General features: G+C 39.5%; 1 protein-coding gene across 1 annotated transcript; it reads left to right on the top strand.

The window, feature by feature from the left end:
* Nucleotides 1-3653: 3653 nt before the first annotated feature.
* Nucleotides 3654-12561, top strand: LOC124873772 (interferon-induced protein with tetratricopeptide repeats 5-like). The gene is made up of 2 exons (XM_047374727.1): nucleotides 3654-3790; nucleotides 10766-12561. Exons 1-2 carry the CDS (start codon nucleotides 3786-3788, stop codon nucleotides 12066-12068), a joined length of 1308 nt encoding a protein of 435 aa, XP_047230683.1. The 5' UTR covers nucleotides 3654-3785; the 3' UTR covers nucleotides 12069-12561.
* Nucleotides 12562-14153: the final 1592 nt, after the last annotated feature.

Genomic DNA, 14153 nt, shown 5'->3' with positions numbered 1-14153 from the left:
CAATACACCTGGAAGATCATGGTGGAAACTGGGAAAACTGGTGGTGGCGAAGCTCCATCCATCCACTGCAGGAATGGATGGACCCTAACCCCCCTAATGGATGTCATCTGTCGAATAGAGCTGGATGGATGGTTTGAAAAAGAGTAGGCAGAAATTTTACTTTGGGAAAATAAAAAGTACTTTTTATGCATAAAATATAACTGAATTTTCACATTACAATAAATATAATTTAGAAAGAACATATATAATAAAACACATATCTAAAATTTTGAGTATTTTTATAAAATGTCTTTTTTTCTCTGCCAGATGTAGAAAACACTCATCCACACCAGATATGGGTGGTGACGTCAGGCGCATGTTTCACTAGAGGAGGATGAGAATATGGTAAAACAATTAAACCACTCGGTTTTAGTTTTTACAGTGTAGTCAAGCTGTTATTTTTCTTATTTGCTTTATCTCTGTCACAAGCTTCATCCTCTTGTTACGGTAATTGTAAGGGCATATTTCTTTACACAAACCAGCAATAAAAATAAAATAAATCTTTTTTTACATCTTTGTTTTTGGTTGCAATACTTGACATTTAAATGCAAGTTGTTTTTCTTTTTGTGGGCAAAACTGGATGATCTGTAGGCTATACGTCACTTTATACTGCTCATGTAGGTAGTGACCAGGTTGTATAACAGCATCACAGGAATGACAGCAGTGTTACTGTGTAGTGAGTTTCATTACAGGCAGAAAAGAGACGGATGGGAATGATTCTGAATCACAACAAACTGCTTGACAGACTTTCTTCTTCTTGACTCATAATGAGATGCTCTGGTCTCCTGGTGGCAAGAATATGCAGTGACACATTTTTATATTCTAATTGTGATTAGATATATATATATATATATATATATATATATATATATATATATATATATATATATATATATATATATATATATATATATATATATATATATATATATATATATATATATATATATATAATATTTATATATATAATATTTATATATATATATATATATAAATATTATATATATATATATATATATAATATTTATATATATAATATTTATATATATATATATATATATATATATATATATAATATTTATATATATATATATATTTATATATATATATATATATATATATATATATATATATATATATATATATATATATATATATATATATATATATATATATATATTATATATATATAAATATATACTATATTATATATATATATATATAAATATTATATATATATATATATATATATATATAATATTTATATATAAATATTATATATATATATATATATATATAATATTTATATATATATATATATATATATATATATATAAATATTATATTATATATATATATATTATATATATAAATATATACTATATTATATATATATATATATAAATATTATATATATATATATATATATATAATATTTATATATATATATATATATATATATATATAAATATTATATATATATATATATATATATATATATATATAAATTGGGCCACACACTATTGTGCAGCCCAAGGTAAGATTTCTGAATTTAAAGGCCTATAACACCAGTGTGCCACGTTCTGAAATGTTGATCCCCCCGCCCCCCCCCAACACACATATGTGTCCCGCCTCGTGTGTCTCTCAATGGAGACGGGCTGCATGCAGAGTGGAGAGTTGGACCTGCGCTGGTCCAGTTGACCTCTTCTCTCCTCCCCTCCGCCGTCAGATAGAACCCTGCCCTGCAGACAGGCCGGCTAACCATCCAGGAAACAAACAAAACATATATACTTGCTTCCTAAACTTCAGATGAAAAATTTAAAACTTTACCTGCCACCATTTTATCTAAACAGAACAGGTCAATTAATGGCATACGTTTACCCGCTATGTCTTCTATGGCCGCCACCAGTCTACGATTTAACTCTTAGATTAAATTAGAAGAAAAACATAAATTCAAATCTATCTCATATATGTCGGTGTTACATTTGCTATAATGGTCCCTGATGACTTCTGTTTGACTCATGTTTTTTTTTTTATTGCAAATACGGCCAAATCAGCTGGTTAACATTACAATTCATACACTACTAAAATACCTCTAATAAAGTTCAATAAATGTGGTACACATACAGTACAGACCAAAGGTTTGGACACACCTTCTCATTCAAAGAGTTTTCTTTATTTTCATGACTATGAATATTGTAGCTTCACACTGAAGGCATCAAAACTATGAATTAACACATGTGGAATTATATACTGAACAAAAAAGTGTGAAACAACTGAAAATATGTCTTATATTCTAGGTTCTTCAAAGTAGCCACCTTTTGATTTGATTACTGCTCCAAACACTCTTGGTATTCTGTTGGTCTGTCCTGTAGGTTAAGTTGTATTTTCTCCTTCTGTGTGTGTAAATGATTATGTGATCAGAGTATTTTAATTTCTAAATAGCAGACATCCTATCAGTTCTCAGGACTTGTAATCTCATTAATTTTTATTCCCTAAGAATAATTTATGTCATATATCACACTGGCTACATGCAGAAGTATAGATGATTCTTCTTATGATCATATTCTCTGATGTTGGTTTCCTTTTGACTATAAAGATTTTATAACTCATTTTCTGGGTATAGTTGATTTACGCTGTAGAAATTTCACTGTATACTGAAGATAACTCATTTATGTGACCTACCTGGTAAATTTGGCAGTGTAACCTGCTTTGCTACAAAATAAAGTTATTTGGTGCAGAAGACATTTTGTGATAAAAAATACAGAATAATATAGTCAAGACAAACACGTTGTGCTCAGTGTGTAAAAAGAAAATAAATGAAGGATTACGTAAGTTTTAAATTTGACTCAGGAAGTTCAGGTTGTGAATCAGTAATCTAACTTTAAATGAATCTATGATGATTTTGGTGCCTTATTAATGAATTTTGTAAAAAGCATTCTTGTTTTGAGTTTTTTTTCCTGGGTGGTCTTTTCCCTTCAACCCACAGGACAGTTTATTTCGGGGGTACTTAGTAATACATATAAATTATGTTCATGCTGTGCCTGTAATAAATCTCACACTACAAAGGCAACCGATAGCTCCATGTGCCGCACAAGGTGCCCTTTCACTTGAGCACCTGTCCCCCAAAATGTCTGTGCACGCCACTGTTTCACTGTTTATCATTACATTAAAAAGTCAATGTGTGCCGGAGAAATAGCGCCTCCTAAAGTCACAAGAATGCGGAGCAGCTGAAACCTCAGAGCCAGCCAGACATTTTATGTTCTTAATATTTTAAGTAATAAAAGAACATTTGACTAAATGTGAAGTTTCTCCATCTCTTTTTGGTAACAACAGTAAAGAAAGCCGGCTCGTATTTCAACTTCATATTTTGTATTTAAAAACGAAAATCAACAACTACTTTTCCCTTCTTTATTTCTGATCAGAAAATCCAATAACATAGATGGACCACCCACCATGTTAGGGTTCCGGAACAATCAGACACAGATGTCAGAAAAGTCTTTTTCGCAAAGGGTTTCGTTTCAGCGCAGAGGTTCAGTTCCCGGGAAACGAAAGTCCAAGTTCGTCTGACTGAAGCGACGTCGCTCGTCTCACTATAACTCGTAATAACAGTTCGTCCTCTGGCGTCGTCGCGCGACATTGAGCCGCGTATAAAACTCTGCGCGAGCTTCAGGAGAGCATTCTGCGGCTGCGCCTGCAACAGACGGTGAACAAACACCTTCATCTTTACAGGAAACAGCTACAAGATGAGGTGAGCGATGCAAATAGCATCATAAAGTAGCAAGTTAACCTTTTTATTTCCAAGGGAAATTTCATTTTTTTTCATTGCCATCATGTTTTTGGCCAATCCTAAGGATTTTTCTGTGTTCCATTCCTCATTATCTCTGCAGATCTTGTTGCGGAGATAATGAAGGTGGGTTTTTTTTTTTATTGTACAGTATACTGACCTTTTAGAAATATCATGAATAAGGCAAAGTCCTAAATCCATCTGTGGGCATGACCTGCGCAAAGATTTAAGCAGCTGAGGTAAACCAAAGAAAAGTTACGGAGTTTTTCGTAAAAACTACCAAGGAGTTTTGGGCACAGTATGGCACTAGTTAGCATATGTTGGCACCATTTACAAAAAAATGGTGTTTTTACTTGCAAAGCCTTTTTTTTTTGTTACATTTCTGAGATGTTTTGTTTTAACATATTTTAACTAACATTGATTTTTCATTTTTAGTAAAACTGCTCTCTATCGCTCCAACTGCAGCACATTTGCTGATTCATAATCCGTAGAACCAATAGAACCAGATTATACCAAACACGTTGACGTCATTTCCACCAATCACCAACTGTAAAAAGATGAAGACCTGTGACGCAGCCTGAGTGACGTTTACCTTCGTTAAATCAAGGCGTTCTATGCAGAAGCAGGGAACGTGCTACACCGCTGCAAAGCACGCTGGGAGATGTAGTACTCCTGTAAATACGGTTTAATCGTGATGGATTTAGGATTTGGGGAAGAAAAAGAGAAGACAATAAAGGTTTTAGATTATGTTTTTCAGTCGTGAGTAATAATTCTGGTCTTGTTTTGCTGCTGGTTTACAAAATCCTGGGTTGATTGTGACAAAACTTTTATTTTCGGAATCTATGAGGTCTAATACTGTAGGAGGAGAGCGAAGCAGGGTGTGGTCTAATGCTTCAATGGGTCCAGTGTTGCCAGGTTTGTACGATAATTTTGCTCTCTGTACGATCAATATTCGTAAAAAAGGCCAAATGTACGATAATTTGACCATTCCGTGAACGTGTGGTTGTAATCAGTCGTCATCAGCCAATCACCGAAGTCTGTCGGAGTTTTTTTGTGAACCCTGAAGGCATCTGCGTCCGGATTCAACAAATGCTGGAAATTCCAGCCAATCGTGCTTTTCTAAATGTGACCTACGTGTGACGTGATGCGTTGGCCTCAGAACAACGGCCATGATTGGCTGAATAGTCCACTGCGCCCGCCCATGAATGAGTAAAAGAAAAAGAAGAAGAAGAAGCAGAACCCGGTACTGTGGGGCTGCAGATGTTGATGAATCCATTCTGTTCTGACGCCTCAAAGCTGCGAGTTCCTGTTAAACGTTATTCAACACGTCATCAGACTTGTTATTTTAGTTATGACGAGTTACGATAATTTCCCTCAAAATACGATCATTTTATGTCTAGTAAAATAATCCTACATTTCTCACCTGGCAACACTGACTGGGTCCTTCTGAACCACAAGCATCAACATCTGCTAGAGCAGAATAGCTCCAAAGCTCCAGCTTCCGCAAAACCCCTGCGTACCGTAAACGCAACTGCAGAGGGAATCATTCCTGATCACAAGGAGGCTTGATGTAATTCAACCGAGGTGACAATAATAACAGAGGTCCCGAACCGGGACTGGGGGAAAATTAGGATCTCACTTTGTGCTTGCAGGCGAAAAAGTGCGCCGATATAAAAGCGCAGTACAATAATACTCATTCTGTCTCAGAACTCTGAGAACCCAATGAGACATGGAGAAAGTGGAAAGGTACCGCAGGTAAAACGGATGACCAGGTGTGCAGAGCTGGTGTGTGTGATGGAGTGAAGTCCGAGCTTCTCTGGAGGATCCAATCCAGAAGAAGTGTAAGCATGTGAAGCAGCCTCACATAACCAGCATGAAAGGCTCTGAGCAGACAACGACTGTTCTGCAGAGTTTTGCAAGCCAACAGTGCCACAAAACGCCACTTTTACCACGCGTCTGGTTTAAACGTCACGCAAAAAATGCAGTTTTATAAGTCAGGACGTCGTAAAATACGACGTAAAATCCCATGAAAGCGCAATTTAATGCGGCGTTTTAAGAACGCCCGCTGAACCCCGCTTCTTGGGACCGACGGCGTTCAATGTCCTGATAAAACGCAGTTTTTTTCGCCGCTTTGTGACATTTTTTATGCCGTCTAAAACAGCGTTTTCTCAACTTAAGCAGGCCATACTCTTTTTATCCCATTAATTTAAACTCCAGCCACCCAATAGGAGATCATAACAGATCGACTGTGCTGAAAAGAGATCTGATGTGTTTTTCTGATTGATTTCATATATTCTGCAGCACTCAGTGTCAGTGTTTGCTTCTGTAATCATCTCAATGTTCATTTTATTTTTTAAGTTTAACATTAAATGTCTTTAAAGTCAAAAGCAGAGAAAAAATACACAATAACTGTCTGAAACAAGTAAAGACCGCCATGCAATTTTGAAATCCAAATTCTAGCTGTAATACTATTCTCCTCCACCAGACGGCACTCGCACGAGAGCTAGTCCACAGAAACGCTATCTGTGGACATTTGATGGTTGTAATGTTATTAAATACAGGACAATAAATCTTGTATGCTGTGTTTGCTGTTATTTTTCTATGAACAGTTACTAGAAACATTTATAGTAAATGTCAAAGATATCTAGAGGGTAGTTTTTTAGTGTCAGCTGACAGCTTTAAACATTAATTTCTTATGCATGTAACAAAACAATGAAATTACATTTCAGTCCATCAATCTCCTTTATAGAACATTTCTGTAAGCTTTTTCATGATTTAATTAAGTGAAACAAAAATACAACTCAGAAATGGTCCTAATAAAACAATCAAAACAACTATCTGGTGTTCAATACCACAACAAAGTAAGTACACGCACCTGTCATTCTGCTGCTGTCTAAATCACACCCAGTTCAACCATAAAGTCAGATATAACATAAAACTCACTCTACTTGTTCTCTTGGGGCAGAAAATAAGTGTCATCTTTAACAATTATTCATTTAAAAAAGATAATAGCATATGATTACACATACAAAACCTACATAAAAACTGGCTCTATTAAGTACACTGCTGTATTTTTATTGATCTTTTTATTTCTTTTTGACATGTAACCTGCCTTGGCCTTTTGCCTTTGCTTTTTTTATGTGAGCGCGCGGTATTTGCAACGTGTTTGCATGAAAAAAAACAGCGCATCCCATCATTTACAGATTCGAACAACATGTACATATATATATATATATATATATATATATATATATATATATATATATATATATATATATATATATATATTATAAAATACGGATGATTTCTGACCCTTTTGGCTTGCCATAGAGAAGATGAGAGGTAGTTTCCTCCTCAGAGTTATAAGGAGGGGGACTGGAGCCGATAAGTTATCACTCTGGACCTAAATGAGCTTGTGATGCTTTAGGGTGTAAAAGCAGGATTAGGACGCAGCACAGCTGAGCTGTCGTCCAGTGGCGCCACCAGGGGGAATATTATTGGCCACCTTGGTGGACGCCCCAGATGTGGTCAACTGTAAAGCTTTTTCTAACTTTATTTCCACATCATAAGTGAATGAAATACAGAACTGAAGTAATGATAAAGCTATATATTTCATTTGTTACCAAATATAGTTTAGGCTACAAATAAAGGCCTTTGGACCAACTAGTAAAGCTTACAAGACAACATGTGGCCACAATATTTTATGTAATTTACTGATATGCAAAGTTGTAATTACACTGAATTATAATTTCTGTTTTATTATTTTATATCACAAACACCCGTACCTGAAAACTGAATCTTATTAAAAGCATCACCTGGCCTGATCATTAACTTGGAGGTCATACAGACATTTAAACCAGTGTACGCTCTGTGATCACCACCATAGTAAACTGGTCATTAATTTTAGAAATCACCATTACAGTTAAACAAAGTTCTAAACATAACTGAATGGATTATCAAACATTGTATGAGCGTCCATTTCTGTTCATTTTATAATTTTCACAGCACTGGAAAGTGTTCTGGAGATGCAAGGATTATCCTGGATGCTCTGAGAAGGAGAAATAAATATCTGCACCCATCAGTGACTCTTCTGTGATTATATTGATGTCAAGGGCTTCTACATGTAGGCTGTGAAAGTTTAAATGCTCTTTTCTTGTCAGTCTGAAATATATATTTGTAAAAACAAAACAAACGGCAAATGGTCTACGATAGTTTTTTGTAGTTCCTATTAATAGTACAACACCACAGCATTTTTAAAAGTCAGTTATTGGTTTTGATTTTGGTGTGCCACCCCAATATTTTTAATGGCCCCATGTGGCGCCCCGCCTGAACAATTTCTGGGGCGGCCACTGTTGCCATCTCCCCATATTCTGAGACCGGAAGGAGCAACAGAGAGCAAAGATAATCACTCACTCTCTTTGCAGATGTCAGGTGCTTATATCTGTGAGTGAGTCTGTTTGTAGGGGTAGGGGTTGGTTTTGTGAATCCGTGCTTGTTTGCAGTGTGAATGTCCCGAGGGAAGAAGCTGTCTGTCAGTCTGCTGGTGTGGGATTTTGTTGACCTGTAGCACTTCCCAGAGGGCAACAAGTCAAACATAGGGTTGGCAGGGTGTGAGAGGTCACCTTTGATGACCTTTGCTCTCTTGAGGCAGCAGGACATTGCGATGTTTTCCAGGCGGGGCAGAGGGCAGCCGATGATCTTTTGGGCGAAGTTTATGACCCTCCGCACTGCCTTGCTGTCCTCAGCTGTGGAGCCTGCGAACCTCACACCCAGACAGTACGTTAGTACGCTCTCCACCGAGGAGTGATAGAAGGTCAGCAGCAGCTTTGTGTGGAGCCGCTGTTGGGCCTTCTTTACCAGGGCTCTGAAACTGTTGGTCCAGGAGTTGTCTGTGGAGATGAGGGTATTCAGGGACCTGAAGGTGGTGACAGCCCGTCAGAAAGTTTTTAATCCAGTTGCAGGTGGGGAGGGGTATCTGTAATTCCAGTAGTTTGGCGGTGAGAGTGTCTGGAAAGAGGCATTTTACATGACTAGAAAGTAAAGCTGTAGTAAAAGCACCCCGTGCTTAAAGGAGCATCTGTAGCCACAGACTGTAAGCAAAGGTGTCCACTCCTAACAGTGAATCCTCCCATGGGCTCATACAAACAGATACACTTCTGCTCTGTCAAATCTGATTTGAGAAATCAGGTCGGGATGGAGGCTCCAGTCTCCGTGTCAGGGTAGAAGACGCGGTGGGCAGGGGGCTCAGGAAGACCAACAGCGGTAGTGGGTTCCCTTCGCTGCTGCTACTGAACCCAACGGTCTGGCCAGCGGATGTTGATGTGGAAGGAGCGGGTGACAGGTCGGAATGGAGCCCCATGTCCCTTGACTCACTCCGGCTCATTACGTCTGCGGCAGCTCTAGCACAGACTGAAATGGGGACTGAACTGATAGGACCTGCCATCAACTCTTTTTTAAATCCTCCAAGATGGAAGAGGAGAGATGGAGCCACATTTGATGCTGCACAAGGGTCTGCCAAGCGGTTATGCGGGAGGAGCACACAGCTGACACCTCACAGAGATTCAGGATGGTGTCAGCAAAGTCACAGAAGTCCTCTGTGTCTTCTGGTGGGAGATCCATTTCTTGAGCCTGCTTAGGATGGCATTGGCAAGGAATGTGATGTTGGTTGCTGCTGCAGCCTGGGTGGCACACTGATGGGAGCGATAAGTGAGCCTAGTTGCAATCTGATTGCTAGAGAAGGAGGGCAGCGCCCATCGATCAAACCTGACCCAGAACACAGAGGGCAGGGTTACAGTGCAGGAACAGAAGGGAAGCTCTGATCCACGAGGGACCCCACCCTAGTGATGGGTGTGGAGATGGAAACTGGCACCTTTAGCTGCAGGGGCTCAGCCAACCCTCCCGACAGGTACGCCATTACTGCTGGGAAGCAAGACTAGACCGGGTCTTGTCACCTGAAATGTGCCAAGGCAGACTTCCCCACCATCTCATCTGTGGGAGGCGGGCCTAGCAGATCCAGGGCATCTTTAGCGTTGCTACTGTGCTATGATGTTCGTCAGGGTGCTAACAAGCGCCCCCATCACCAGAAGTGGGGTGGTTGCTGACATCGAGAGGCCCTGAGCATGGGCTGATGATGCACTTACCTCTGGTCCCTTCGTCCGGAGCAGGGGTGCTGCCAGTTCCCGCCTCAGAGGCGGAATCGTCCGATTTGCGTCAAAGGCATCTAGTGCTTCGTCTAGGGTAGCGGTCTGCTATGGAGATTTCCCTTTTCTAGCAGAGAGAAGATGGCGAGCCCCGTGTTTCTCCTCCAGAGGGAGGCGTCTGCAGGAAGGGCAGGTGGGCTGCGGGGATAGGGCCAGACCCAGTGGTCAGGTACAAGGGAGCCCTCTCAGATGGCATGCAGGTCATAACCCATGATGTAGCCCATCTGACATGCCGAGCAAAGGCGGATGGTGCAGCTGCTTGCCATTCTTCTTACCAAGTCTGAGGGCAATTTATATAGACTGGGGTGAGGCCCAGCCAGAGAGTGAGTTTTCAGTGCTCGCGCACACAAAGGGATTAACCCACTAAATGGAACCGTGTCCAACTGCTGCTTTCTTATGAAGTACAGGATCAGCTCCTTTGTCTTTGTGGTGTTCAGTTGTAAATGATTCATTCTTTACCACACTGACAATTTCTTCACTGGTCAACAGAGCTTTTAACAGTAGTGTCATCACCACTCCATAGGCAGTTGATGGATGGATCCCAATAACAAGATCCTCATTTCCTTATTCTGTTCTTTTTTGTGAGATTTGCATAATTGTTGTGTATTTTTCTCATCTTCACTCCTCTTTTTAATCATCTCCTCCATCCCCCATATCTTTTAATCTTGTATTATTAATGGCCATTATTTTATATTCTGTTTAATTTTGTTAATGTTTATTTTTATGATTTTCTCATCAGTTCTGCTCAGAGCCTGGAGTCCAAACTGAAGGCCCTGGAGTGCCACTTCACCTGGGATCTGGAGCCAAAAGAGAGCAAAGTCTTCCGTATCAAGGACAAGCTGGAGGACATCGGTACTGAGGAGGGAAACTTCTGGCTGGGTCACATTTACAACCTGCAGGGATTCATCCAGTACCAGCTGGGCTCCACTGAAGATGCCCTGAAGCTCTTCAACCAGGCCACTGAGACCTTCAAGCAGCAGAAGAACACAGATGAAGGTCCCTGGTTGATGGTGAACTTTGGGAATCTGGCTTGGCTGCACCATCATCTGGGTGAAAATGACAAGAGTCAGGATTACCTGTCAAAGATTGATGCTGTGAAGAAGAAGGGGGAGCTCCATCAAGAGGTCTATGCTGAGAAGGCCTGGACCCTGATGAAGTTTGATAAAGCAAAGAAGCTGGAGGCTACAGAGCTCTTTCTTAGAGCCATCCGGATGCAGCCGGACACAGTGGAATGGCAGAGCAGCCGTATGATAGGGCTGCTGAGCATTTTTAAACACAGCGATGAGGAACCAGAGGCTGACAACTTGGAGGACCTGAGAGTTGCCAGAGAAGAAGATCCAGGAAACTTGTACCTCGCTGCTGTTGAACTGAAACAATGTGCCAAGAGAGGTGAGCAAAGTAAAGATGAAGTACAGGAGCTAGTACAGGAGCTGTCAGAGAAGATTTTACTGAATCCTATCAGCAGCTACAGCGGCATCAAACCACTGCTGAGGATCTACAGACAAAACGAATCCTTCGATGATGCAATCGACGTGGCAGAAAGGGCCCTCAAGGTGGATCCAGATTCCCGGTACCTGAAGAGATGCGCTGCTCTCTGCTACAAATGGAAGATAACATTTTCCAGGGACAGACGCCCAAATCAAAGCACTTTTGACCGAGCAATCAGCCTGTTGGAGGACGTCATCTCTCTCTACCCTCATTCTTCTTTAACAAAGAAGGTGGACCTTGCAAGTGTATTGGCCAAGTCCGGTCGCGGACTGATGAAATCAAATCAGATCTTTGAGGAGCTGCTGCAGACAGCTGTGGATCCTGGAGATCAACAGATGCTCTTCAACAGCTATGCCAAGTACCTCCACTTCGACCGAAAGGAAGGGAACATGTCGATAAAGTATCACATGAAGGCAGCAGCCATAAATCACGAGTCCTTCTGCCGGATGCACAGCATCAAGGCGCTGGAGAAGATCCGAGACCGCGGCAGGCACAGAATGTGCAGAGAAATCCAGGAGTTTCTGGAAAACCTGAAAGACGTCAAGACTGTGTGAACTCCAGACTTTCAAAGAACAGATCCGTTTCTAACGTTCTTTTAAGAAGAGATCTTGTGAATTTACTGATGATTCCAACCTTCACAAAATTATTTCAGTTTTAGCTTTAGCCTGATTCTTTCAGGGATAATATTAGACATGACTGATTCAAACAAACTGAATATCAAACACAATGTAACATTTGTTAAACAATCTAGTTTTAATTTCTTTCATATTTCCGGTATTTGGTAATGTAATTTGTTTCAGCCTTTATTCACATGTCAACAGGAACATATAGTTAAAGGTTTGGGGGATTTTAATCAGATGTCTATTATTTTAAATAAACCAAAATATATCACTTTAAGATTCCCTTATGTCATTTTTCAGTTCTTTCACTCAGATCAAGTATTATAAAACACACAACAGTCACCAGTTCCAGCCAATCAGACTGTATGTATATCATTTTTATTCCTTTGGAATTAAATGCAAAAATTAAATAAATCATACAACATTTCTTTGGATTTTCATTTTAATGGTTTAATCCCTCCAGCTGTTTGCAGGTAAGTAATCACTGGGCCAATCAGAGCCATGGAAGCTACAGGCCTCATTAAAACACAGATATTACTTAAATAACCCTCACAATTCCAGAATTGTTGTTATACCTTTTACTGTTTTTCCATAAATTTGGTTTGTTTTACCCCATGGGATTACTGTCCCATGGGGTAACAGACCCTGTGATGTTCTGTTACCCCATGGGACAAGGATTACTGTCCCATGGGGTAACAGACCCTGTGATGTTCTGTTACCCCATGGGACAAGGATTACTGTCCCATGGGGTAACAGACCCTGTGATGTTCTGTTACCCCATGGGACAAGGATTACTGTCCCATGGGGTAACAGACCCTGTGATGTTCTGTTACCTCATGGGACAAGGATTACTGTCCCATGGGGTAATAGAACATCACAGGGTCTGAGCCTCAGGCTGAAATATTCTGCTCCCCTTTCATGTTCCTAAAAGTATTTTGTTCTCTTTTTAAAATAGAGGAAATAGGTTCTCATACGTCACAGGGACAGTTTGATAGAGGAATATGTAAAGTACTTAAGTAATACATCTGCTGTAGCTGATTATGTTAAATAAAACACAACAACAGACATTAATAATAAGCTACGCGTTCATCTTTTTACAGATCCCAGATTTCGTGTCCAGGAGAGTGAGCTTTCATCTTTATATATCAGTCATAAAAATTATAAATATGTTGGAAAACAGCGTTTGGTGACTGACTGATGTCCTTCAGGTTAAAATGAACACAAACTGGAAAAGTCTGATTCTCTCGGCGCCTAAAAAACAACATAAAACTGTGTAAGAAAAAAACAACAAGAAATTTGACAAGTTATTTGATTTTCTATTAAAATATAAAATTGAAATACGAGCCGCCTATCCTCTTTGTTGTCAAACACGGATGGAAAGAAACATTTAGTCAAATTTTCTGTTCCTACTTAAAATAATAAGAACTTAAAATGTCTGCCTCTGAGAACTGAAAAATGACAGTTTCATCTGCATCTAACCCAGTGAACAGCAGATCAGAACATCTGGGATGCTGGACAAACTCCAGAAGCTACTAAGACCTTCAGTAGGAGGATGAGGTGAGTGTTGTAGGATCACAACTTAGCAATTAAACCCTTTTATTTTACATCATTCCCAGGCAGGAGGAGCGAAATTTCGTTTCATCATCGCCTTCATTTTGTTTCAAAGCTAAATAAAGAACTACATTGTCTGAAGATTATCACCTAAACACACCAGTGGCTGAACCAGTGCTGCGTTAAATCTCTACTCAGAAGTCGGAAATTCCGATGGTTTCTACTCGCATCAAAGTAGTAAAACGTTCTTACTATGACTGTTTTTTCTTATTTATGCATTTATTTATCATTTATGCAACATTTAGTCAGCCGTACACGTAATACTTTTCACTATTTAAAAGACGGGATGTTTTAAAGCTGTTTATATGCATGAAATACCGCGTAGATCAGTGTTATTGTGATAAGACTGCTGTTACAGATGCTACGAGATCCGAGGTTAATGGAGCGCAGATCCGTTTCTAACGTTCT

This window comes from Girardinichthys multiradiatus, chromosome 9 (genome assembly GCF_021462225.1).
Source record: "Girardinichthys multiradiatus isolate DD_20200921_A chromosome 9, DD_fGirMul_XY1, whole genome shotgun sequence".
In the NCBI taxonomy this organism is placed as follows: domain Eukaryota; kingdom Metazoa; phylum Chordata; class Actinopteri; order Cyprinodontiformes; family Goodeidae; genus Girardinichthys; species Girardinichthys multiradiatus.
The sequence above is the reverse complement of the archived record's forward strand: the minus strand, read 5'-3'. Positions and strand labels throughout refer to the sequence as shown.